General features: G+C 43.6%; 3 protein-coding genes across 4 annotated transcripts; 2 read left to right on the top strand and 1 right to left on the bottom strand.

The window, feature by feature from the left end:
* The first annotated feature begins 16 nt into the window (after positions 1–16).
* On the top strand, positions 17–8,966 carry il4i1 (interleukin 4 induced 1). 2 transcript variants are annotated; one of them, XM_031730554.2, is made up of 8 exons: positions 17–821; positions 1,585–1,675; positions 1,896–2,110; positions 2,249–2,361; positions 2,640–2,841; positions 2,914–2,982; positions 3,060–3,196; positions 6,925–8,966. In XM_031730554.2, the coding sequence occupies exons 2-8, from the start codon at positions 1,645–1,647 to the stop codon at positions 7,691–7,693; spliced, it is 1,536 nt and encodes a 511-aa protein (XP_031586414.1). In that variant the 5' UTR covers positions 17–821; positions 1,585–1,644; the 3' UTR covers positions 7,694–8,966. The 2 variants fall into 2 exon arrangements, with proteins under 2 accessions (XP_031586414.1, XP_039478272.1); XM_039622338.1 differs by having other exon boundaries at positions 17–1,402.
* A 564-nt stretch (positions 8,967–9,530) lies between these two features.
* On the bottom strand, positions 9,531–13,539 carry timm8b (translocase of inner mitochondrial membrane 8 homolog B (yeast)). The gene is made up of 2 exons (XM_031730504.2): positions 13,296–13,539; positions 9,531–9,937 (listed from the first exon to the last, which is right to left on the bottom strand). The coding sequence occupies exons 1-2, from the start codon at positions 13,395–13,397 to the stop codon at positions 9,770–9,772; spliced, it is 270 nt and encodes an 89-aa protein (XP_031586364.1). The 5' UTR covers positions 13,398–13,539; the 3' UTR covers positions 9,531–9,769.
* Positions 13,540–14,339: 800 nt separating this feature from the next.
* LOC116312973 (succinate dehydrogenase [ubiquinone] cytochrome b small subunit B, mitochondrial-like) lies at positions 14,340–23,148 on the top strand. The gene is made up of 4 exons (XM_039622678.1): positions 14,340–14,478; positions 16,743–16,853; positions 18,739–18,889; positions 22,147–23,148. Exons 1-4 carry the CDS (start codon positions 14,430–14,432, stop codon positions 22,310–22,312), a joined length of 477 nt encoding a protein of 158 aa, XP_039478612.1. The 5' UTR covers positions 14,340–14,429; the 3' UTR covers positions 22,313–23,148.
* The last annotated feature ends 409 nt before the right edge of the window (positions 23,149–23,557 follow it).

The following is a 23,557-nucleotide window of genomic DNA, read 5'->3' as shown; positions in this document are numbered from 1 at the left end:
AAATAACGCTGGTAAATAATTACATTACTGCATGTGTACAAATCAGACAATTTGAATATGTTTTAATTCGTGAGCAGAAGAAGTGCTGATGAATACCTCACCACTCCTGATTAAAATGCTCTTTCCTTCACATGACCTGGAAACAATTTCAAGATGTTAAAAAGAGAGAGAGCAGACAAGAAGAGCAGGTTCAACTGAAGTATTTCTTTAAATCAACAATAGCTGAATTTTAGTTCACTTCAAAAGAACATGAAAAGAAAGAACTCTCTGAGCCTTATGTGGTACTTTTCCCCCAAACATGCATTGAGTAGATTTATTGAGTTGAGCTTTTTCTCAGGGTGCAGGCTGAGCTGTGCCTTTCACATTATACATTAACATGGCTGACTTAACTCCCAAAGCCTTATTAGTTCATCAGCCTTGGAGTTTTCCCATACACTGACCCATGACTTAGAACAATGCTGTGCTCAGCTATACATCAATGTAGATATTGTTAAATTTACAACCAGTGAGTACAAGCTGAGCTATAAAAATCAGTAAGCGTTTGCTGATTTTCTTGCTGTAAAATCCAGCTTTTACACTGGATACAAGCATTTTTCTTTAAATTACCACAGGATATTAAATACTTCCTCGGTTATTTCCTTTGTTTATAAAATTCTTTCAGGAGTTTCAGATTCCCTTCGGGTATTTCATTTCAGAAATGAAAACTGAGGACATGAAAATCAGAAAATGAAACTTAACCCTTGTCACTTTGCTTTCAGTTTCCACATCATATAAAAGCCTTCCGTGTGCTATTATGTCCCGGACACAGAAGGAGCTGAGAGGTGAGTGTTTGCACATCCTTTCCGTATAGACATTTATAGTAAAATTAATAAAAGTACAGATGTTGTTATGAATGTAATGTCTGTGAAGGTTCTCAGTCATCCAGGTCATCGTAGTCTTTACTTTTGCTTTTCAAGCAACTTAAAGAAGTCCAGACGCTTTTCTTTCCAAGCTCCTTGGATTATGAATGTAATGTAATTCAGCTTTAGGTCTGACTTGGGCATTTTTTTGGACACCACTAAATGAGCCTTTTCAGGTCAGATATGAAAACGAGTGAAGATGGAGTAAAATGAGGTATGCTGATGACTAGTATAACCTCACTAATCTGATTTGTTCAGTGTGGTTGACTCTGGAGCCAGTGTGGGAAAATATTTCTGGAAGACCTGAGGGAGCCACACAGTCGCTCATTAAAATGACCTTGTGTGCAATTTCACACATGCCATGCGTCCGGGTTTTTCAGAAAGCCTTATTTCATACGGAGAGTCACAGGGTTGATAGGTTAGCTCTGCGAGGGTCTGTGGGTCATTCCTCCTCAGTCATGAATAGGCTCATGACAACTTACGAGACACTACCTTTGACAGAGGTGAGTGAAACACAGCTGCACTGCTTTCACTCTGAATTTAGATGCTGGTGGTGCTTTTGGGAGATTTAATGTGTTGTATATTGTTTCCAGCATATTTAGAAAAAGACAATCTTAGGCTTTTCTTTATTCGTAACCATTCTGCCTGAGCCTCCCCAACTTAACTTAGAGCTTGTGTCTGTTAGGTTTCCATTTCCTCTCACGGTGTGAAAAAGAAGCCCAGACTGTGGAGTTCCATCGTCGAGATGACGTCTCACATGGCACTGTGCAAACTCTGTGAGTACAAAACAATCTGCTGTGAAGTCACTCTCATAAAAAACCACTAACTGGGAAAATCTGGTATCTTCTTGTCATTTCTCCTCTATTTATAAAGTTAGCGGTAAAGAAAGGAAACTGGAACTTTGTGGTTACTTGGCAATCCCTTGGGGGATTTTTTATGAGCCACAGTTTGCTTAGACTTCATCGGCTGAGTTAACATCTTTTCTGTCACCATCAGTTCCTCTGGTTCTAGTGGCGGTTTTGGTGCTCACTGTGAATGGGATAATAGGAGATCCCCTGTTTGAGTGCCTCAAAGACACAGACTACAGCGAGCTTCTTGACATCGTGGAGAAAGGTCTTCCTGCTGCAAAGACGCCTCGACACGTAGCAATCGTTGGCGGGGGCATCGCTGGACTGACGGCTGCCAAGTTTCTAGAAGATGCTGGACATAAGGTAATTTACAGTCAGGGAAAAATTATTTGAACTACACTCTCTCTGGGAGTAAGTTTCTGAGTCATTACTGTTGGTACTAAAAGTGCATATGCTTTACAAACTGTGTGTCCTCACTGTGTGTCCCCTTGGACATCAAAGGTGACCATAATCGAGGCCAGTAATCGTATCGGAGGACGTGTGGAGACCTTCAGGAACAGAAGAGAGGGCTGGTACGCAGAACTGGGGGCCATGAGGATCCCGAGCTTTCATAAGTGAGTAGAGAGATGCACATGCCATAGTGTGACTGTGACATTTTGGCAAATAGACACCCTCTTATTTAATCAAGGAAAATCTCCTGTTGGAAGTAAGAACTGAATGATGCCAATAGAAATCTACTAGCCCATCGAGTTTTCTTGTAACATTTCAGAACACTTATTTCTGAGCCTCTAAGTAACTTGGAAGAGTCTAACAAAACACTAAAGATCTTCTAAGTAAATGGTTAAAATACCCTATATATTCATACAGGATGTCTAATATGCTTATGTCACAGGATTTTGCTTTCTTTTGCGTCCAAATTACAAATACCTATGAACCGCTTCATCCAAGATGACATCAACACCTACTACTTGGTAAATGGAGTGCTACATAAAACCTATACAGTTGAAAACAACCCCAGCGTGCTCAACTACAGCTTGTCTGATAGGGAGAGGGGGAAAACGGCCGCTCAGCTCTTCAGCCAGGCGCTGTGGAAGGTTTGTTCACGAGCTGCTTTGTTGCATATGTCAATGTGAATCTTTCCTGTAAATATTGTGATTTTCACACAGGTGAGAGATGATGTGAAGGCAATCGGCTGTAGTGCCACATTGGATAAATATGACTCCTACACAGTGAAGGTAAAGGTTTAATTACCTTGACGCTTGATGTCATACAGATCACAGCTGTAATCTGTTGGGGGGGAATGTCCTCACAGGAGTATCTGGTGAAGGAGGGCAATCTGAGTCGTGGAGCCCTGAGGATGATTGGGGACATCCTAAATGAAAACAGCCTCTTCTACACATCACTGATCGAGATGATGTACATGCAGTCAGACATCAGTGACAACGTCGAGTAAGAAATATTCATATAACTGTTATATCACAGTAGGATGTTAGGAAGCCAGGGAAGAGGAACAGCAGCCAAGATGTGCTTCTGATCCTGAGTGGTTGGTCTTTGAAGCAGAGATCCACTTTAACATACCTTCTAGTGCCACAATTTTAAAATTATACTCCAAAAGGACAAAATAGTTGGCTTAAACTTTTTGTAGAGCTGAGGGAACAGATTCATGTGGCACTTCTCCTTTGTTTTGTCATTATATGTGTATTTTTTCATATTACTCGTGGTATACACCTATCAGGCATAACATTGTGACCACTGTCAGGTGAAGTGAAGAACACTTTTTTTTTTTTTTTTTTTTAATTACCTGTCCCGTTTGGCTCTTTTGCCATCAGAATTATTGTCTAAAGGCGAAGAAAGATGCCCAACGGATTTACTTTACCAAATGGACCATCCCAGCCTTGCCGTAATGGTCCATTTGATTCACCTTTTATTGTTTATTTTATTTTCACTTGCTGAATACGGGACAGACTTGACTGGGGGAAGGAAAGGGGAGAAAGAAAGAGGGAAAGAAAAACAGCGGGGAAGAGGGACGGGGAAAAAGGGCAAAAAACCAAAAACCAACAGAATAAGCAGACAAAAAAAATACATATATCGATCATCTGGATCACCTGTTGAGAAAGAAAGATGAACGCAAGCAGAAGAAAACGAGAGTAATAAACAACATCACAATGATCTATGGGAATATGACAGTAAATACTAAATATTAAACATTATTGTGCAGCACGTAAGATCGACAGCGCACAGTGTGCTTTGAGGTAGGAGCCAAAAAGGGTGTAGTTTGTGTGTGTGATCACCTGTGTGTACACCTGTGAGCATGGACGCGCTTGTTTTTTTTTTTTAAAAGGTTCCTTCATGTAATGATCAGCTAGAGGGTGTGGGGGGCCACTGCCCCATCCTCCAGGGCATGACGCAGGTATGGAGGAGATCAAAACTCTAGACATCCAGAGGTCCCCAGAACACAAGAGACCAAGGAAGACCAACAGAGGGGCAGCTGCGTCACTATCCCAGAAAGAGCTGAGGAGAGTCCCAGATGAGGGGTCACTCAGCAGCCGCGGAGCAGAAGCCAGGGGGGGTTGCAGTGACGTGCCCGTGAGCTCCGCCAGCAGCCAGCTGTGCCTGAGTGACCGAGCTCCGGGCCGAGAGGCCAAGGGCACCCCGCCTCCGAAGTGGCCCGAGCGAGCCCCAGGCTCCAGGCCCCGATAAGCAGCCGCCAAGGAGTGAGCCGGTGTGTACCTGGGCGCCCACCCCAGGACACACAGAACCACCAACGCACCGATGTCTGAGGGCGTCCGCCACCGGCAGGGGAAGTGGTGGGGGGAGATAGGCCTCCAAACCTTGGAGGGCCTGACATGTCCCCAGAGAGGTGGCGTCTGATACCCAACCTGACATATAGACACAGACATACAGGCACACACAGATACAAACATCCATTCCCACCCTCATGCTCTCATAGGCAATTATTCCACACTCAACCAACGTGGAGACAGACATAAAGAGACGCTGTACACACAATCACTCTCCCCAAGCGTACTCTAAGAACCGGGTCTAGGTACCCTTGCCCCTGGAGGGGGAAACTGCACCCAGACCCAGGTGGTGTTACCCTTTTCCCTGCGGTGGGGAGAAGCAGACCGCCCCGACTCCGTAGCAGCAGGGAGGCCCCACATTCCAGACCCCAGTCGGACGGACAACTCCTCCTCCTAGCCCCCCCCGCTCCAGCAGGCCGGAGAGAACGGGGGTGTGTGAAGACTCCAAACCTCCCTCCACCCGCTCATATGTAGTGTTGATGTATGTGTGTTCTAAGGTGCATTTAAAACCCAGGAGGGCATGGAGCTACCTGCCAGAGCAGCAGGTAGCGCATAGCCCCTCCTGATAGCCCTCAATGTCTCGTGTATTTAAAATTGAGAGGTGGGCACCACGCCAGGGGTGAGGTGTACACCCTGATGGTAATTTGGATTCTGTGTGGCGTGCCCACCCCAAGATCCTATATGTATGTGTAATGAGAGTGTGAGTAATGTGAATGTCTAAGGTGTGGGATAAAATTGAGGCAGAGGCAGCCAGAAGGGGACAGAGGGGGGATGCCTCCCTGCACCCTGGTGACACACCCCTACCCCAAGGCCCTGCATGTGTGGGTGATTGTGGTGGAGCGGGAAGAGGGAGGCAGCTGGAGATGGGAGGGAAGGAAGGAGGGCAGTAACCCCTCCCTGGGGCCAGGTCCCCGCTGACCCCAGTAGGCACCCCATACTCTGCAACCTGCCAGGAAAGGGGGCCCAGGCCCATCCGGACCGGGGCCCAGCGTGCAGCAGCGCTGCCCGGCCCCACAGAGCCCGGGACAGTCCACCCGACCCCACCACAGAGAAAACTGCACCCATCCCATCATCCACTCATCTTCCAGACTACACTAGACAATAGACGCCCAGGCTGAGATCTTCCTCCACCTCTCCTGTATCTCCCCTCCTGCAGAGAGAGTTCCTGAGAGAGGAAAGCTCCTGCAAGATGTGACAACCTCCCCCACCAGTTGAAGAGCCCCCCAGGTGGCTCGATGCACCGGCGGCACCCTGCGCCAGGGCCGGGCCTCCATACACCCACCCGCCCACAACCCCGGCAACACACCAACCAGGACCCAGCCCCTGAGGCCCGGCCAGGGCCCCGGCCCAGAGATGGAGCGCCCCCAGAACCTCACGCCCGTCCCGGACCCACCCAGGGGCAGCCAGGCTACCAGGTCAGTAACCCTCCCCTAGCCCTGCTGCACGCAGCGACGAGGAAACCGTCACCCAAGAGCCAACAAAGCCCTTCAGCCCTTTGCTGAAGTGAAGAACACTGATTCTCTCCTCATCAGGGCACCTATTAGTTGGTGTGATATATTAAGGAGCAAGTGAGCATTTTGTCCTCAAAGTTGGCGTTAGAAGCAGGAAGAATGGACAAGCCTAACGATGAGACAGCTGGGTCAGAGCATGTCCAAGCAACCGCTTGGACAGCCAAGACTCACTGATGCACGTGGGCAATAAAGACTGGCCCATGTGGTCCGAGCCAACAGACGAAGATCAAACAGCTGAAAAAGGTTCAAGCTGACTGTGATAGAAAAGTGTCAGAATACACAGAGTTTGGTTGCTGCGTAGCTGCAGACCAGTCAGGGTGCCCGTGTTGACCGCTGCCCACCACCAAAACCACCAATGATCAGCATCAGAACTAGACCACGGAGCAATGGAAGAAGGTGGCCTGATGAGTCATGTTTTACATCAGGTGTGTATGTGTCGCTTACTCGGGGAACGCCTTGCACCAGGATGCACTGTGGGTAGAAGGCACGGCGGCAGAGGCGGTGTGATGCTTTGGGCGATGTTCTGCTGGGAAACCTTGGGTCCTACCATCCATGTGGATGATACTTTGACACGTAGCACCTACCTGAGCATCGTTGCAGACCATGGACACTATTGTCCGTACCTCATCACTTACGGTCAAATGATCTGTCGCTAACTTGGTGCCAGATGCCACAGCACACTTTAGGGGTCTGGTGGAGTTCAGGCCTCGATGAGTCAGAGCTTCCATGGCAGTAAGAGGGGGGCATAATGGTCACAATGTTATGGCTGATTGGCATAATTCAAATTTTATAGAAAAAAAAAAAGATTAGTTCAGCTTTAGTGATGTATTGTGTATTAAGGGATGTTTTCTTGAATTTCTTTCAGGTACTTTGAGGTGACTGATGGCTTTGAACACCTCCCCAGAGCTTTCTACCAGGTCTTAAATGCCACCATCCTCCTCAACTCCAAGGTCAAGCTCATAAACCAGACAGGTGGTAGAAATGTGACCATCACCTATCAGGACCAGCACAACTCAGGTTCCCTGACTAACCTAACGGTGGACTACACCCTGGTCACTGCCACAGCCAAGGCCACCCTGTTCATTGACTTCCAGCCCCCTCTCTCTGGGGACAAGATGGAGGCCCTGCGCTCAGTTCATTACACCAGCTCCACCAAGGTGGTGCTTAGTTTCAAGGAGCGCTTCTGGGATAAAGAGGGCATCAGAGGAGGGAAGAGCATCACAGACCGGCCCGCTCGCTTCATCTACTACCCCAGCCACACCTTCCCCGGGACATCCGCAGGTGCACTGCTGGCATCCTACACCTGCTCTGATGACTCCGCCCTCTTCCAGGGCATGAATGATGGGGAGCTGATGGCTGTGGTCCTGGAGGACTTGGTGAAGATCCACGGAGAGTATATCAGGCCTCTGTGGACAGGGGGGCTGGTGAAGAAGTGGGGCTTGGATCCTTATAGTCTGGGAGCCTTTGTCCTGTTCACACCTTACCAGCAGGGGCACTATGCCAGAGAACTGTTCCAGAGTGAGGGACGGGTACACTTTGCAGGGGAGCACACAGCCACACCTCACGGATGGATCGAAACGTCCATCAAGTCTGCACTCAGGGCAGCTAAAAATGTTAACAGTCTTACACTGTAGTGTCTCATGCAGCAAACATTTTTTCCATGTTCACTCCTTTAGGGTTTGTCTGATATCATGAACACAGTTCCAGCTCAGCCCTGTCGGCTCCTCGAACCCCGAAGGGAACCGAAAAAGCCTCTGGAGATCTACCTTTGGCGGCCTGTACCCTTAGAGGGATAACAGGCAGTAGTAGTAGTATAAGTCACTCCAGTGTGATGTATATTTTCTGTTATGAATGTATTGTTGATGTACATCTATTAATTGATAGACAAAAGGTTTGTCTGTTACAGGCACTTTTATCAGATTTGCAGGGCTTCGCTCTTAAAGTTCGTCCTGTGTCTAAATACCAAGTTTCAGTTGGATTAAGTGCAGAAATCTTTATATTTGTGAGATTCTATGTTACATGACGTTGAAACTTGTTTGCAGGAAAAGTGGATGAACAATTGACAGAGCCCGAGCTGTGATTCATTTCATTTATGTTTTATTTAATTTTAGCTACGTGGTACTTCAGTGACTTCATTTTGCACGTATGTTGAACCACAAAGTAAATCTCTGGATTTTCCCTGTCAGCGTATGACTCGAAGTAAAATGATGCAAGCATCCATGAAAAAACGACAGGTTCATATTTAATGTGGTGGAACACTAACAGACTAGTTCCTGGCAGTGGTACAAAAACATCTGCCTGTTTGCAGGCACATTACTGTGATGAGCTCTCTGCAGTTAGCTTTTTAACATGTGCATGGAGCTGCAGGTCACACAACATATAATTAATGCAAACATTGCATTTTTGGTGCTAGATTTTAAGTGAACAACTCCATTACATTTACGCAGCTGTTGTTTGGAAAAAAAAAAGGTTAAAAGTAAACCCTGTCTTTGAATTCTTCCTAACTCCACACTGCTCCTCTAAGTCCACCTTCCTTTTAATGGCTGTCCCTTATAAAGAGATTTGATTTTCACCTGAGTGGAGCTTTGGAGTGTTGAAATGACCTTATTATTGATATCTTCTTTTTGACATAAAACTCTAAGAGTAGAGAAATGTCCTGAAATCGAGTATTTAAAGCAGTCTGCAGGCTGAGTGGAATCAGAATCCTCTGAGCAGCTGTGTCCTGGGGAGAGAGGAGAGTGAGAGAAACAGAGGGAGTAGGAGTGGCAAGAGAGGAGGCGGCGGGGAAAAACACCACGCCCACACAAGGGCAGTTTCAGGAGGCCCAGCTAGGGCCGTAACACCCAGTCTGCAATATCTTTCCCAGAACAAACAGCAATTACAAAAAACATACTAAAAATAAACCAAGCACAAGCAGAAGTCCTGAAAAATCTTTCAAAAGCGTACTGTGTTGCAAAGAGTGAACTACCATTGGCCAAATTTAGCAGTTTTGCAAACTTCAAAAAGCAAATGGCCTCGATCTTGGTTCCACTTGCCTCTTACCCTTGACTTCAGTGGAAATTTCAGATCCAGGATCTGACACAGACTGATTCACACGGTTCTTACAAGTTCATAGAAATTTCTGTTCAATTAGAACCAAGTATTTGAGTTGATGATTGTAATTTTTATACAGTTGTTGTGATTTGTATTTAACAATTTTCTGATTAATTTTTGTTTCCGTTACAATATTATACTTTAATGTATAATATTGTAAAGGAAACAAAACATTAAAAAATTGCTCTCTTTTTTATTCGGACTACTTAAATTTATTTGGGGCTACCAAAAACTGAAGAGTGCCTGCCCGAAGGGCTACCAGAGATTTTGAAATTTTGCGAGCCCTGTATAGATGTTGTTTTAAAAAGTAAATAAGAATCCTGAAGTTTCAGATGGATGAAAGGAAAAACAAATAATAAAAATCAGGCAACATTTGAGTATTCAGGTGAAACATTTAAGATTTATTAATACCAGACTTCTCCAGGCTTGCAGAGATTCCCGCTCCCTTCCTTCCTCCAGTTTACTCATGAGACTACACCCCTCCCCCCTATAAGAGTTCCCCATCATCTCTCAAACTCCGGCTGTTATACCCACGTACACAAAGTCTTCTTCGTGTCATCTCCCATCAAGTTAGGAATAAAAAGAAAAAACATAATACAGTCCACTGCGGTGCGTTATCACTGAGTGCCTTTCTGCACCATCTGTGTGAAGCGGTTGGTGATGCTGAGGGTGGTGTCAATGAATCGCTCCACGCAGCTCACCAGGCATGTCTCTGTCCTGTAGTCCAGCTTTGAGCCTGGAGTGTCCACACATTTATCCCAGCAGACGTCGGTGAAACTGTGCACCTGCAATCCACATGAAACAGACGGGAACCAACTCAGCTCAGTTTTATTTATATAATGTCAAACATCACGGCTGATGCCAGTTAATGTTTATTAAAAAAGAAAAGACTGAAATCTGATTACTGAACACATGTAACCAGTGTTGGGACTAACGCGTTATTAAGTAACGCGTTACAGTAACTACGTTATTATTGTGGTAACGAGCACGGTAACTAGTTATTATGCCAAAACCAGGGCGCGTTACTCGTTACTGGGATTTAGATAGGCTCGTTACTCGTTGCCGTGTGGTGGATATCGCGAGCTTCCACAGATTCAATAACATTAGCAAGTGGTGGAGGCCAGCAGGTGGATGAAGGAAAAGGGAGGCAAGAGGAGAGACCAAGCGGCCGCCGGTCCGCGTGTCAGGTGAACTGAACTTCAGGTAAGAAGTTATGACCTGCAGTCTATCTGGGTCAGATATAAACCAAGTTTAGGTGGAGTTTATTTTCGGTATGCTGACATTTTCATACTGTGTGCTAGCTAGCATGACGGAGTTTCTATACAGCTGTGTGGGTGCTATGTTACTGATGTTGAACTTTATTTTGTTCATACGGTTCATTATTAGAGTTTCCAACCGTCCCCTAAAAAACAGAATCGTCTGGTATTCAGAGAAAATATTACGCGTTTCGTACTGAGGTGAAAAGGAACACAGTTTGTCCCGGACTTCAGCTACAATGAAAAAGACACAAAGCTGAAGCTGCACAGCTGCCTCTTCTTCTCTCATTCTCTCCTCTCCCGTTTCTACTTCAATCATGAAACTGATCAATGATCAGCTGATCGGCTTTTCTCTCTTGTTTATTTATCGCCCACTTTGCACCAGAAAGAGGAAACCAGCGGATGTCGCGCTAAACAACAGCAGCAAGTTTAAGCTTGATCAGCTGTTGTTAGAATTTATTTAATATTAATTTCTAGTATCAGCTGATGTTTGCTGGAGCCACAGCTGTAAAGCTGCTGGTCATGATATCGGTTTGGTTATCTGGTGAGAGGAAACATGCAGATGAAACCAGGAGATGTCCTTACTGAATCATCAGAGCTGAACAGGTGATGGAGAAACAGGTTTACCTTTTAGGTGACATGAATGAGTTGAAGGAAGTTATGAGCTGTTTCTGAGAGACAAATAACACCAGGATCCTTTTCACGTAGCTGACAGCTGGTAACTGTGCAGGGGCGGATCTAGCAAAGTGTTGCCAGGGGCCAGGTAGGGCATTAACAGGGAAGGGGGGCACAAGGAAATACTTTTCTTTCTTATTCTCATTTAAAATGTCTCGCTTTTAAAAAATAATTATCTGAGTCTTACAACAAACAATTGATAGATTGATACATATATACCATCAGAACAGTGTACATCACTGTCACAACAGTGTTTATTTTCATTCAAAGGCTTTATGATTTTTCCTATAATGGTGGGCGGTCTCTAGTCAAAATGCCGGGACGATTGTTTTGTCCCAGTCCAGCTCTGTATGCAGCTCATCTGCAGTCTGGTGTTACCTACATCTTCCTATTCAGAAGGCAGAATTTCCAAGTTCTGAGTACAATCAAAAGCACCACGACTGCAGTTTTTGTGTTGGATGTAAAAGCAGGCTAGAATCATGGCGGCGGTCAACGACGGTCCAGGCGTGGGAGTTCTCTCGTGGAAATGTGCACATTATTTTTTCCTTTCTATTGGTAGGTGGCACAGTGCACTTGTGGCAAGTAAGCAAGCTAGAAGACTGGCAGTCTGGCTGGGTATCCAGTTACGGAAGCAACACATTAACAAGAGAATTCTGAGTAAAACCAAAGTTACTTTCCCTAGTAACTAGTTACTCTGAAAGTAACGAGTAACTTGAAGTAACTGAGTTACTTTTTTAGAGAAGTAACTAGTAATGTAACTAAGTTACTAATTTAAAGTAACTTACCCAACACTGCATGTAACTGATTCATGCCGGACTGCATGACAGCATGTTTCTGTGTGCCTTATGTGGGAGTTTCTCTGTGTACAGGAAGCTATTTAAATCATTCACACAGAACTGATGTGCATAGTGTTAAAAACGCGCGTCTTCTGCCTGTTATGGTTGTGATAGCTGTTTCTATGAATGTTTATTTAGAATGAGAGGGGGAAAGGTTACCAGGGCCAGTGTGTAGTTGGCACACTGGATGCTAGTCTATGGAGCAACTAAAGTGCACTGCTCTTGGCACAACGATGGTTACTAATTCCTTCAGTGAACTGACTGGGTCGTGTATATCACTTATAGAACACGGCACCCTATGAAGCACCCCATAATAAATTTGTCCCACAGCCACATCCATCTTATTTTCTTATACATCTGCTGTTTAGTGATTCAGCTAACTCCTTTCCTCCTCCTTATTTCGGACATCCACCAATTATCCCAGCTCTACCAAAAGACAGAAAAACGATTAATGATCATCTTTAAAGCTGCAATTCACTAGCTGGGCCCACGTCCTCATTTTAGGTTTGACAGCCTTTTAATAGATAAAGGTGAATGGCTTTGACATGAATTGAGCTGCGGTTTGGGGAAGGCCTCGAAGGGGACTGGCGACGGCTCCCGGGCCTGGCAGATCCCCGTGTACTAAATAGAAATGAAGAAGTTAAAGAATTGAGAAAAAGGAGGGAGGGAGGGTGGGGCACGTAAACGAGAATGAACAGCTTGCAGAACTGGGGGAACCTATATAGATGACAACCAGAAGGAGTGTGTTATATAATCTCCAATACAACCACACACAGTACTGACTGGATTACACCGAGCTTTCAATCCACAGTTAACAAAACTCAGGATGTGGATCTAGAGCAGCGGTCCCCAACCTTTTTTGCGCCACGGACCGGTTTATCCCCGACAATATTTTCACGGACCGGCCTTTAAGGTGTCGCGGATAAATATAACAAAATAAAACTAGTACCGGTACCGAAAAAAACAAGATTTATTCATAACACACGTGAAAATACCCAGGAAAACCGAGTTAACGATAAAAACGATAACAAAATAACGCTGAAAACCGATAAAAACCCTGAAAAACATACATTTCACACCTGAGCCTCAACTCTCGCGGCCCGGTACCAAACGACTCACGGACCGGTACCGGTCCGAGGTCCGGGGGTTGGGGACCGCTGATCTAGAGGATATATGGAACTCTATGTTCTTCAAGCGCGGCAACAGCTGGACAAGAAGCAGATGTTCTTCCAGCTGTGTGATGTCCAGTTCTAATACAAACTGGTCTCTTGTACAGAGACATTCATGGTCAACTAAGCACGTGTAAGACGTCAGATCACATCATACACTGAACTACATCACGGCGGAGGACAGTCAACCACCGTCCTCTTACAGACCTGAGCCTGGAACTGCGCTTTCTGCTGCTCGACGGCGATCATGCGCTGCAGCTCCGTCGCCTCTGCCTTCTCCGACGCGCTCAAGTTATCAAAGCCGTCCATGTCTTCTGACCGACGGCTGCACAGGAGCTCCGAGCACTGCTCAAGCACAGAAGTGACCTTTGCTTCCACCGGCGCGGTTTGGGAAACAGCACTGATCTCACGGTGCCCTGCAGGCGGCGGCGCTTCCTGTTTGCGTAGTTTGACGCGCTAAATGCGACGCAACAAATGACGCGTGCAAAGCTGTTTCATGTTGAGCAGCAAAGCCCCCAAACACTGACAGGTACGGTTATTAGCTTAGAGACACGTTTCACATCCAGCTGTAAAGACGTATTTTATAGAAGGAATGGCTTAAAAAAGGATTACAGACAATTCACATTTTATTTTCACATAAAGAAGTTTAAAGTACAGAAAATAAAATAATAACAAACAAAACACTGGTGCTGTTTATGTACCTTTTAGTTATGAACGTGTGTATGAATGAATTATACTGGTGGAGCCAATACAGTAAAAACACATTTAGGTCTTCTTTACCTGATAAGTAACTAAATAGTTCTGATTGTGCGCGTCCAAATGATGTTCCATGAGTATGGAAGAGTAAAACAGTCCGTAAATCAATCAACCAACCAATAATAGAGCAGATATTAGTGATTTATTGCTTCCCATACAGTTTTTATATCACTTGCTGCCATTCGATCAATCGATCTTTATTGTCAGACTTTATGTCCATAGTTTAAAAAGAAAAACAAAAACAAAACACAACATATACGGCTTAATAAAAAAAAATATTTGTAAACATACAAAACCATAATATATATAAAACTTATTATTTTAGATTAATTTATTTCTTGTGTAGTTTTGTTCAGCCATTGTTGACCACCTTCTAAAAACAGACACTTAATAGGAATGAAACAAATATGTTATAATATTTTTTTAGTCAACATAGCGCACCATATAATACTATTATTAATTATTGTATTTTATTTGAAATACAATAATAATTAGGTGATCATCTCGAACATCCACAATCTTTGAGGCGCCACGACGACAGGATTACATCCGGGTTACTGTCGTGACCTTGGTTGGTTGTTCATCATGGCGGCCGTCATCAGGTTGAGTTCTGTGTGCCGCAGAGGAATTAAACGTAAGTAGCGCTGCTTCTCTCCGGGGTTTGTGACTGTTCTAAGTATGTGTGCTTACTTTAGTGCCGCAGTTCGACAGCAGGCCGATTTGATGGAAGTGAAGTCGAGTGTTAGCTGTACACGAACAAATCACGCCAGCTGCAGACTACAGTTTTCAAGTTCACGGTTTGACTGAAGCATTCTGGTGTCAGTATTAGCCGCTTTATTGTCACCTATCAGTGGCCAGCGCCAGCTAGGAGCTAATCCTCTCAGAAGGTGTAATGAGTAAGTGCCAAAGGGCGGTTTGCTAGGATGATGACATCACTGTCGGACCGCGGCGTTGTCGCTCGAGACTGTCCACCGAAGATTATTCAGAAGTTGGAGAATTATTACTTTGAAGGAAAAAGGAGGCAAAAGACCTGAATTGTAAGATTTGTAGTCAATGACAGGCTTTTTTTTTTTTTTTTTTTTTTTTTTTTTTGTAAAAGACATTTTGAAGAGCACAGTAAAGTTTGTGCTAGGGTAAGGCTGCTCTCGTTTGGCTGTTTGTGTGGATGATTTCCAGCTGTAATCGCACAATTACATACCCTTCATATGTTTATAACAAATACAAGAAAATATAAATGTTGTTATAAAGAATTATATACAGTGTGTTATATTTATAATTACGCTTACTCTAAATTTGGTTAAATCCCGCTAGTGTTCATTGTGAAACAGATCTTAAAATGCTTGATTTTGATTGTGAGCTAATACAGAAGCATCTATTTTAAAACCTCCAGACCTACGCCAATATCTTCTTTTGTCAGCTCCTCATTTATTTATTTATATTTTTCAGTTCAGACTGACGTGACATAACAGATCATTAATACAGTGCTGCTGTGCACAAAGGGAAACGCTCCAATGCTCTTATGGGGCTTGTTGGGGATAGTCTCTGAGAGTAAAGACACCACGAATTCTTTTAACTTAATTGTGTGTGATGTATCGCAGTTTAACACTCGTCGTGTTCTGGGAGAATGTACAGTATTGAAATGGAGTACATGTAGGAAGCACTGCAACAAAGAGTGGTTAATGAAAGCAACGTTGGAAACTTATTTACTTATTGTAAATAACTCTGTTTAAAAAAATACATTTGGCATTAAAAAGTAAGGAAATTTGGTTTGGATCATTATTTCTTTGTAACAATGCTTCTTGGCAATGAAGGTGTTGGAAGGCCAGTGATTTCACCTTTAATGGTGCCACATTTGTAAAGAAAATACATTTTTTGTGTTGAGCAGCAGAGTTGAGTATGTAGATTGTGCCCTTGAAAACTTGCCATGTCTTCTCATATTCTTCTTCTATTGTCTCTTGTTTTGAGCTTCCGGAACCCTTGCAATGACCAACAGGTGCCTGATTAGCAGCACTTGCGAGCATGGACACTGCTGGTGTAGTTGGTGTCTGCTCCAAGCACGCCACGTTTAACTGTTCTGGATAGGGTCCATGCCATAGGGCAATTTTTATGCTGATGTTTGTAAAACTAAGATGCAGTGTTATCTGCAGTGAGTCCTGGAACCATTGAAGGCCATGCTCCATGTCACGGGGGTGTCCTAAGAAGACGACACCACAAAAAGAGTTTCCTCACGCCGTCAGTACTTAGAAACCATAGGCAGTCTGTGAAAGATTTACAGTCAAGGTTTGCAGGACGATACGCCTGTTGGCTCTCCACCCAGACCATCAAGAACAGACTGCAAACAGCCGATCTCCAGTCACATAGAGCAGCAGAATAAGCTGTTTGGAATTAGCAGACAAGATTAGGCAAGTTTTTCATGACCATGACCCACAAATGCATTTTGTTTACAAATGTAGCACCATTCAGGAAACAAACACGTTTTCCAACAGTATAAGACTTCTTGCCACAAAGCATGACAACAAAGAGATAATCAACCTAACACACATTTTTAATCAGACCATAGAGAATAAACTCACAGTCAGTATTAATAATACAGCCAAGTCAGGAAGAACACTTTATTATTTGCAGTGGAAGTTTGAGTAAAGGCAAAGTTTCTTGGAAAAGATGGGAGTTTAAAAATAATTAGGTTAAAGGAGCGACGTCATACACTTGAAACATGTCAACACACCGCCTGGCGAGACACCGCCCCCTTGTGGTGAAATTCTGCATTGTGCAATTCCAGAAAGTACCTTTTTTAAACTTGGAAACTGAACACACAAAATATACACAACATTATGAGGAAAGGAAAAGTAAAGCACCAGGTCCCAGATCTGTTCGTGACTTTTTGTTTTCTCTCCTCAGCTCTGTTCTACCAAAGCACGTTGCTGGTCAGGCCGCTGGCTGTGCCCCACAAACACCAGGAGCAGCCCTACCTGCTGACAGCGAGGATTCATTCGTCACAGAATCTGCAGGGTCAGTGTTGACGAGCAGACGTAGGCACGTGAAAGCGTAGCGCCCTGTGTGCAGGTGTTGTACAGAACGAGAGGTACACGTAGAATATTTAAATACCACAACCTCAGAAACCTCTGGCAGTCATCAGCTCTGACACGCTTAAATCAACAAGTAAGCTGCACATGTTCTACTTTTGACTCGACGTAACTGTAGCATGTGTGAACCGTGTGTGACACACACATTACATTTCAGCAGCAGTGGAGGTCCAGTGGGGCAGTCCTGGTATCTGAGGAGCTGGGTTAACTTTCCAAAAGCAGAAAATGGCTAGTTCAGACATGTTTTGCATTAACTATAATCTTTATGGAGGGTGAGAGAGAAGCAGAAGCGTTACACCCCGAGGGTGAAAGGAGGAGCTACAGCTGTGCACAGAATACACTGTTGGTGTGTTTTTGAGCAGTAAAGCATGTAAGACGGGATCGCTCTGTAATCTATTTATTTATAGTCATAAACCAAGGAAACACACATCAGCTCATTGCAGGCCGATTGTGTTTAGTGCCACATGCAGTCATCACTGAGCCTGGAACAACCCTGATGTGATCGTGGTCACGTGGTCCAGTGGGGCGTGGCCAGGCCCACAAACATGGCAACCGCTCAGCAGGTACAGGTGTCTGAAGTGGAGCAGGATCGCTTTGGTTCCTGTTTTGGATCTTGATGGTTTAAGCCCTCACGTGTACACACACGGTGTTTTTTTCCACATGAACACAGGTGGTGACACTTTGGCCTGTTTGGCGGTCATGTGGTTTACCCATTATGTGGGTCCAGAATGAAGTCGCCTTCTTTCTGTTTTTGCTCAAATATGAAAAATAAGTTCATATTGAGCCAGAATATGATTTAGCTTTTTCTTGTTTTAGTGAGTAATAGTCCTTCTTCTTTCTGTCAGAGTTTTTCTTTGGACTGGCTCCTTTTTCACTCCAGTCCTTATATCTGATCAATTTCACATGAACTTTAGTTTGTAAAGCTGTGTAACACCACCCGTGAGTCTTTCAACAAAGGCACTTAATAAGCATAAAGCCAAATAAAGAAAATAAAATCTTGGCCAATATATCACAATTTCAGCTGTTTAAATTGTATCGCCCTTAAATTCTACATCGGTTTAATTACACCTGATAGGATGTGTCACCTCCATCATAATCCGTAGCTTCATACTCTATTTATTTCTGCCCTGTCCACTGTGCTGCTGTAACAATGTGGATTTCCAGCTTATATTATTATAATAGAAAGGTTTCCAATCTTTGTCCTATCAGGTTATAGTGAAGAAAGAATCAGTTTTCCTGTCCTGCTGAGAGAGATAAGATCAATATGCCCTCTTCCTGATTTCTGAGTTCAGCTAAAGCAGAGTCATTAATGATGACTTTATTATTTTTAACAATAAAATCATCATTTAAAACTGCATTTACTTGGTTGTCCATACAAGGACAGTGTCACAGCTCCACGTCTGGTTTGTGCAGCTTAAACAAACTGAACCTGTTAACGTGAGATCAGAGCTGCAGACGTCGTCACCCTCAGACACTCAGATTGGTGCCAAGTTCACAGGTTGCCAATGGCGCTGATGGATCACTGAACATACTTGTTATCTACAATTTGTGCAACATTGGATACAAAATTACACCAAAAAAAAAAAAAAAAAAAATCACAGAAAGATGTTCAGTGACTTCAATGGCAAAGACACAAGCGGCTCAGTGAAGTAGACAAACTTAATATAGATTTCAGGAGACCCGGTCTTTCCAGTGGAATGTGTAGAATTTGAGATACATGTGACTGAGTCAGATTGAAGTCTGTATGTCAGTTCTGCTCAGAGCTTCACATTGTTCAGCCTTCTGATGCTCTGCAGTTTGTCTTGCTTCAGCGAGCTCCAACTCCAAAGCGGCCTCTCTGCACTGGACGGCAGAGCGAATGCTGAGCGTGCTGCTGCTGGCCATGGGCCCTGTCGCTTATTTCAACCCTGGTCCTGTCATCGATTACTCTCTGGCTGCTGCCTTGACCCTTCACGGACACTGGTAAGACTAGCAGTCAGCTGATCCCTGGTTTCACTTGTTTCTAAAATGTTCGCAAATATTTGCAAACCTCAGATAAAATATTCCTGACATGTGTTTTATTTAAACAGTGATGCTAAGCTGTTCTGTTTTAGAGCTTTCACTTCCTGAAAGCTATATAAGCTCTCGTCAGTCTGTCACAATACCAGGACTACTGTGCAGGCTGCATTTATGACTAAGAGAAAGAAACAATATTTCCTAGTTCAGCTCTCAATAAAGAGCTGGTTTATTAGGTACAGTGATTGTGTATTATTGACATTAACAATGTTTCTATGTTTATTGACCTTCATGCAGATTTTTATAAATGTACATTTAAATGATTACTCACCCTGGAGGTCACATAAATATTAAACAGAAAATATACAGATGTGTTCAAAACAAAAGCAGTCCAACATGACTAACCAGCTCAATCAGTGTTTTTGGTATAAATCTTATTATTACATGGCAAATAATTTACCAGTCAGTGTAGCAGAGTCCGAGAAACCAACAGACCCAACATTCATGATATGACTGCACCTGAGTCTGTGTAATTGAAGAATTAAATGAAACAGGCGTGTTCAAAATAATAGCAGTGTGGAGTCCAATCAGTGAGGTCATTCATTATGTGAAGAAACAGCACATGTTGTACATGCATTTCTCTCTGAAAACCTGAGAAACATGGGTCGTGCCAGACATTGTTCAGAAGAACAGCGTGCTTTAATCAAAACGCTGATAGGAGAGGGGAAAACATATAAAGAAGTCAGAAAATGATAGGCTGCTCAGCTAAAATGATCTCCAATGCTTTAAAATGAAAAGCCAAACCAGAGAGGCGTGGAAGACAACAGAAGACTACCATTTGAATGGATCGAACAATGGCCAGATAGCAAAGACTCAGCCAATGATCAGCTCCAGGGAGATCACAGAGCGGTCTGAAGTTACCTGTGAGTGCTGTGACAATTAGAAGGCAGCTTGTGTGAGGCTAATCTATCGGCAAGAAGCCTCCATAAAGCCCCACTGTTAAAAAAAAAAAACAAAAAAAAAACATCTGCTGAAGAGGATACAATTTGCTAAAGAACATATCGACTGGCTTAAAGAGAAATGGAGAAACATTTTGTGGACTGATGAAAGTAAGATTGTTCTTTTGGGTCCAAAGGCGCAGACAGTTTGTCAGGCGACCCCAAACACTGAATTCAAGCCACAGTCGACTCTGAAGACCGTGAAGCATGGTGGTGCAAGTATCATGATATGGGGCTGTTTCTCTTATTAAGGTGTCGGGCCTATTTATTCAATTCAATTCAATTCAATTTTATTTATATAGCGCCAAATCACAACAAAAGTCGCCTCCCTAGTATGCGACTTATCGCATACTAGGGATCATGGATCAATTTGCTTATATCAAAATGTTTGAAGAGGTCATGCTGCCTTAAGCTGAAGAGGAGATGCTGTTGCGAAATCAGTTTTACCCCGGTTCTTCTATTCGTCGAGGGATCCAGAGATGGCACCGGAACTCAGTAGTTATTTTACAAAATCTTTATTCATCTTCATTTAAGCATGCACTTCTAGAAGGGAAGACGAGGCCGGTGTCCCTCTCAAACAATCTTCACCCCTTTGTTAGTCACAGCCAGCTTTATAGAAGCGGCCGCATCATAAAACCCCCATAATGTGCTCCAAACTCTGTCTCTGTGTGTATGCACGAGCACGTGAGTGCCTGTGTGTGCACATACCCGCGTGTCTATGTGAGTGCACGTGAGTGAGTGTGCATGTGGATGTGTGAGTGTAACAGTTTAAGCACTGTGTGTGTCTCTGGTACGTGACTCCCTAGGGGTCATAAAAACCCCCTCTCTCTTCCAGACCACAGTTATCAAGTTACAAATGTTGAGACCCCCACACAGGTATCCTCTGGGGAATTTCCACTCAGCATTAACTCCTCTTTGTCTTACTTTCACAGTTCAACTGGGGAGGGTCTCCTAAGATCTAGTCCTAAGTTCATGACACAGTCAGGCCTTTATTTATATCCAGGGCAGTGTCAGTGTCTCATAATAATTTTACATTCTATCTAACACATTTCCAAACTCTAAAATAAGCTAAACATATCTACAATGCCCTTGAAATGGGTGTTTCAAAAAGACAACGACCCCAAACACACCAGTCAGCAAGCAGCATCTTGTTTCCAGACCAACAAAATTAAGGTTATGGAGTGGCCAGCCCAATTGCTGGACCTTAATCCAATAGAAAACTTGTGGGGTGACATCAAAAATGCTGTTTCTGAGGCAAAATCAAGAAATCCAGAGGAATTGTGGAAGGTTGTCAAATCATCCTGTGCTGGCATACCTGTTTACAGCTGCCAGAAGTTGGTGGACTCCATGCAGCACAGATGGGAAGCAGTTCTCAAAAGCAGTGTTTAGACAACTAAATGTTAGTTTAGTGATTCACAGGACTGCTAAATCTTAACGTTTTTTCAGTTTATTGAGTACATATTTGAGTTTGTAATGAAAAATGCAGACACTGCTATTTTTTGAGAAGCCCAATATCATGTTTTCCTTCATTTTCTGTAAAGTAACTGAAATATTGATACTTTTTTCTTCATGTTTTAATGAAAAATTAATGTGCAGTGTTCCCAATGAACAGGAATAAAAATATTACACGGATTTTGAGTTTTACTCACGTTTTAAAACACACTGTTATTATTTTGAACACAACTGTAAGTTATTTTATGCAAATTGGAGACTCTTATGCTTGGTTAGCTTGGTTAATTAGAGTCTGAATGGCTCAAACGTAAGGCGAGATGTTACTGTGACTGTTGCTGGATGAAGATTTTGCAGCTCAGAAATCATATTTTATAATCTGGACCTCAAATCCCTTTAAAAAAAAATAAAAGTTTTGGATAAATTGAGCAACTGCAGCAGCATTTTAGTCCCAGCAGGAATTTTTACTATATTAGTGTGTCAGGCTGCAGAGCGAGGTCTTTGTCATAGACGTGATGGCTGAGGCTCCTGGCTGTCATCATGTGTGGACAGAGTTCATTCAGATGTTAAAAAAAAACACAACATCTGTTGTGCGTGGAAATGTCAGCACATGTTTATGGGGCATTAGTTGCATTAATGTCAGAGTCAAATTTAGAAACACTGGTTGCACATTTTCCACGTGTGCTGTGCTGTGCAGTCATTTAAAAGCGCTTCAGTGTCACCCAGCTGAAGCAAAGGGAGGCCTGCTCATCTTTTCCTCTGCCTGTGTTGTTGCAGGGGTCTCGGGCAGGTGTTGACAGACTACGTTCACGGGGACACAAAGATCAAGATGGCCAACGCAGCTCTCTTCCTCCTGTCCACGATCACCTTCACTGGTCTTTGTTACTTCAACTACAACGACGTGGGCATATGCAAAGCTGTCGCCCTGCTCTGGAGCAAGTGAATATGACTGTGGGCCGGGACGCTCAGGAAGACCGAAACGCTGGTCCTGGCTGCGTGTTTAACAAAAGAAATCAGTGTGTTCTCTGTAAATATCATTTTGACAATATTTCATTGATTCAAAAGTGTTTGTGTTCATTGATTCAAGCTTTGTCTTTGTTTTCATTGATTGGGCTGTTCCTGAGTAACTGTGGGCTAAATTTAAGCTACAAACACGTTTTAACAACACAGCCATGACTTGATCAAGTCTTATAGAATACAGCTGTCTAAGCTCTCGTTCATTCTTTGTCGTTTGTGTCCTTTGTGTGGCTGATCTCTTAAACATGTTTACTTCCAGTGTGTGCATGCTGCCTTTTCTCTTACACCCATCATCAGCAGCAGCACACTAACCCCTGTTTGGAAAAACCATTTCCATGCCCCACTTCCTGTTTTAGTCTCATTGTGACCAGGATGTCCCTGCAATGCTGCGGCTATACAGAGAGCAGTGGCCTCTGCTGTAGGAACAGACAGCTTATATGATCTCATACCCTTATATAAAGGTTTATTAATGCTCTGCTTGAAGGTTTAATAAAGGTCAGACCGGCTAAATCTTAAATTCAACCAAACCAGTGATGCTAACCCTGCCTGTGCATGTCCAGCTGACTGGGTGTGAAATTATGAGCTCCAAACTTCCATCATGTTCCTGCCTCGGAGGTATTTTAACCTTTGAGGCAGGAACAGGACACGACTGCGTCTCTATGGGGTCATGTTATACTTTGTATGTGAATCAGTTTCTGCTGCAATCTGCACATTTCAAAGAAACAAAAATGCTTTAAAATAAATCATGTTTATTTTGATCAATTTGTGAAAATTCAGGACTGTTCTTAAATCAGTAAAATAAGACTTAATATGACAGTCAAATCAAAGCTTTATGATATTACATTATAATCTTGGAACATGCACTTATATACAGTACACACATACAGTCTTTGCATGCAGCTTCCACGCCAGCACTTCTTTGTGTTTGGCTGGAGTGAGCGTGATGTCACAACACCTGTGCAGTAAACATGTTTTATTACAGCTTCCACATTTGGTGTCACTCTGTTCTTTCCATCAAGGCTCAGCTGGGGTGTACTACAGAGCAGTGAATAGGTTAGCAGGTTATGTTGAGCTTATAGAGTATACATGTCAACCCCGAGTGTGTACGTGCCACGGCTCCATTTAACCTTTTTACACTGCCCAAATATTAATGTTTCATCAGAAAAATTCA

This window comes from Oreochromis aureus, linkage group 14 (genome assembly GCF_013358895.1).
Source record: "Oreochromis aureus strain Israel breed Guangdong linkage group 14, ZZ_aureus, whole genome shotgun sequence".
In the NCBI taxonomy this organism is placed as follows: Eukaryota; Metazoa; Chordata; class Actinopteri; order Cichliformes; family Cichlidae; genus Oreochromis; species Oreochromis aureus.
This window is presented reverse-complemented; position numbering and strand designations above follow the sequence as displayed.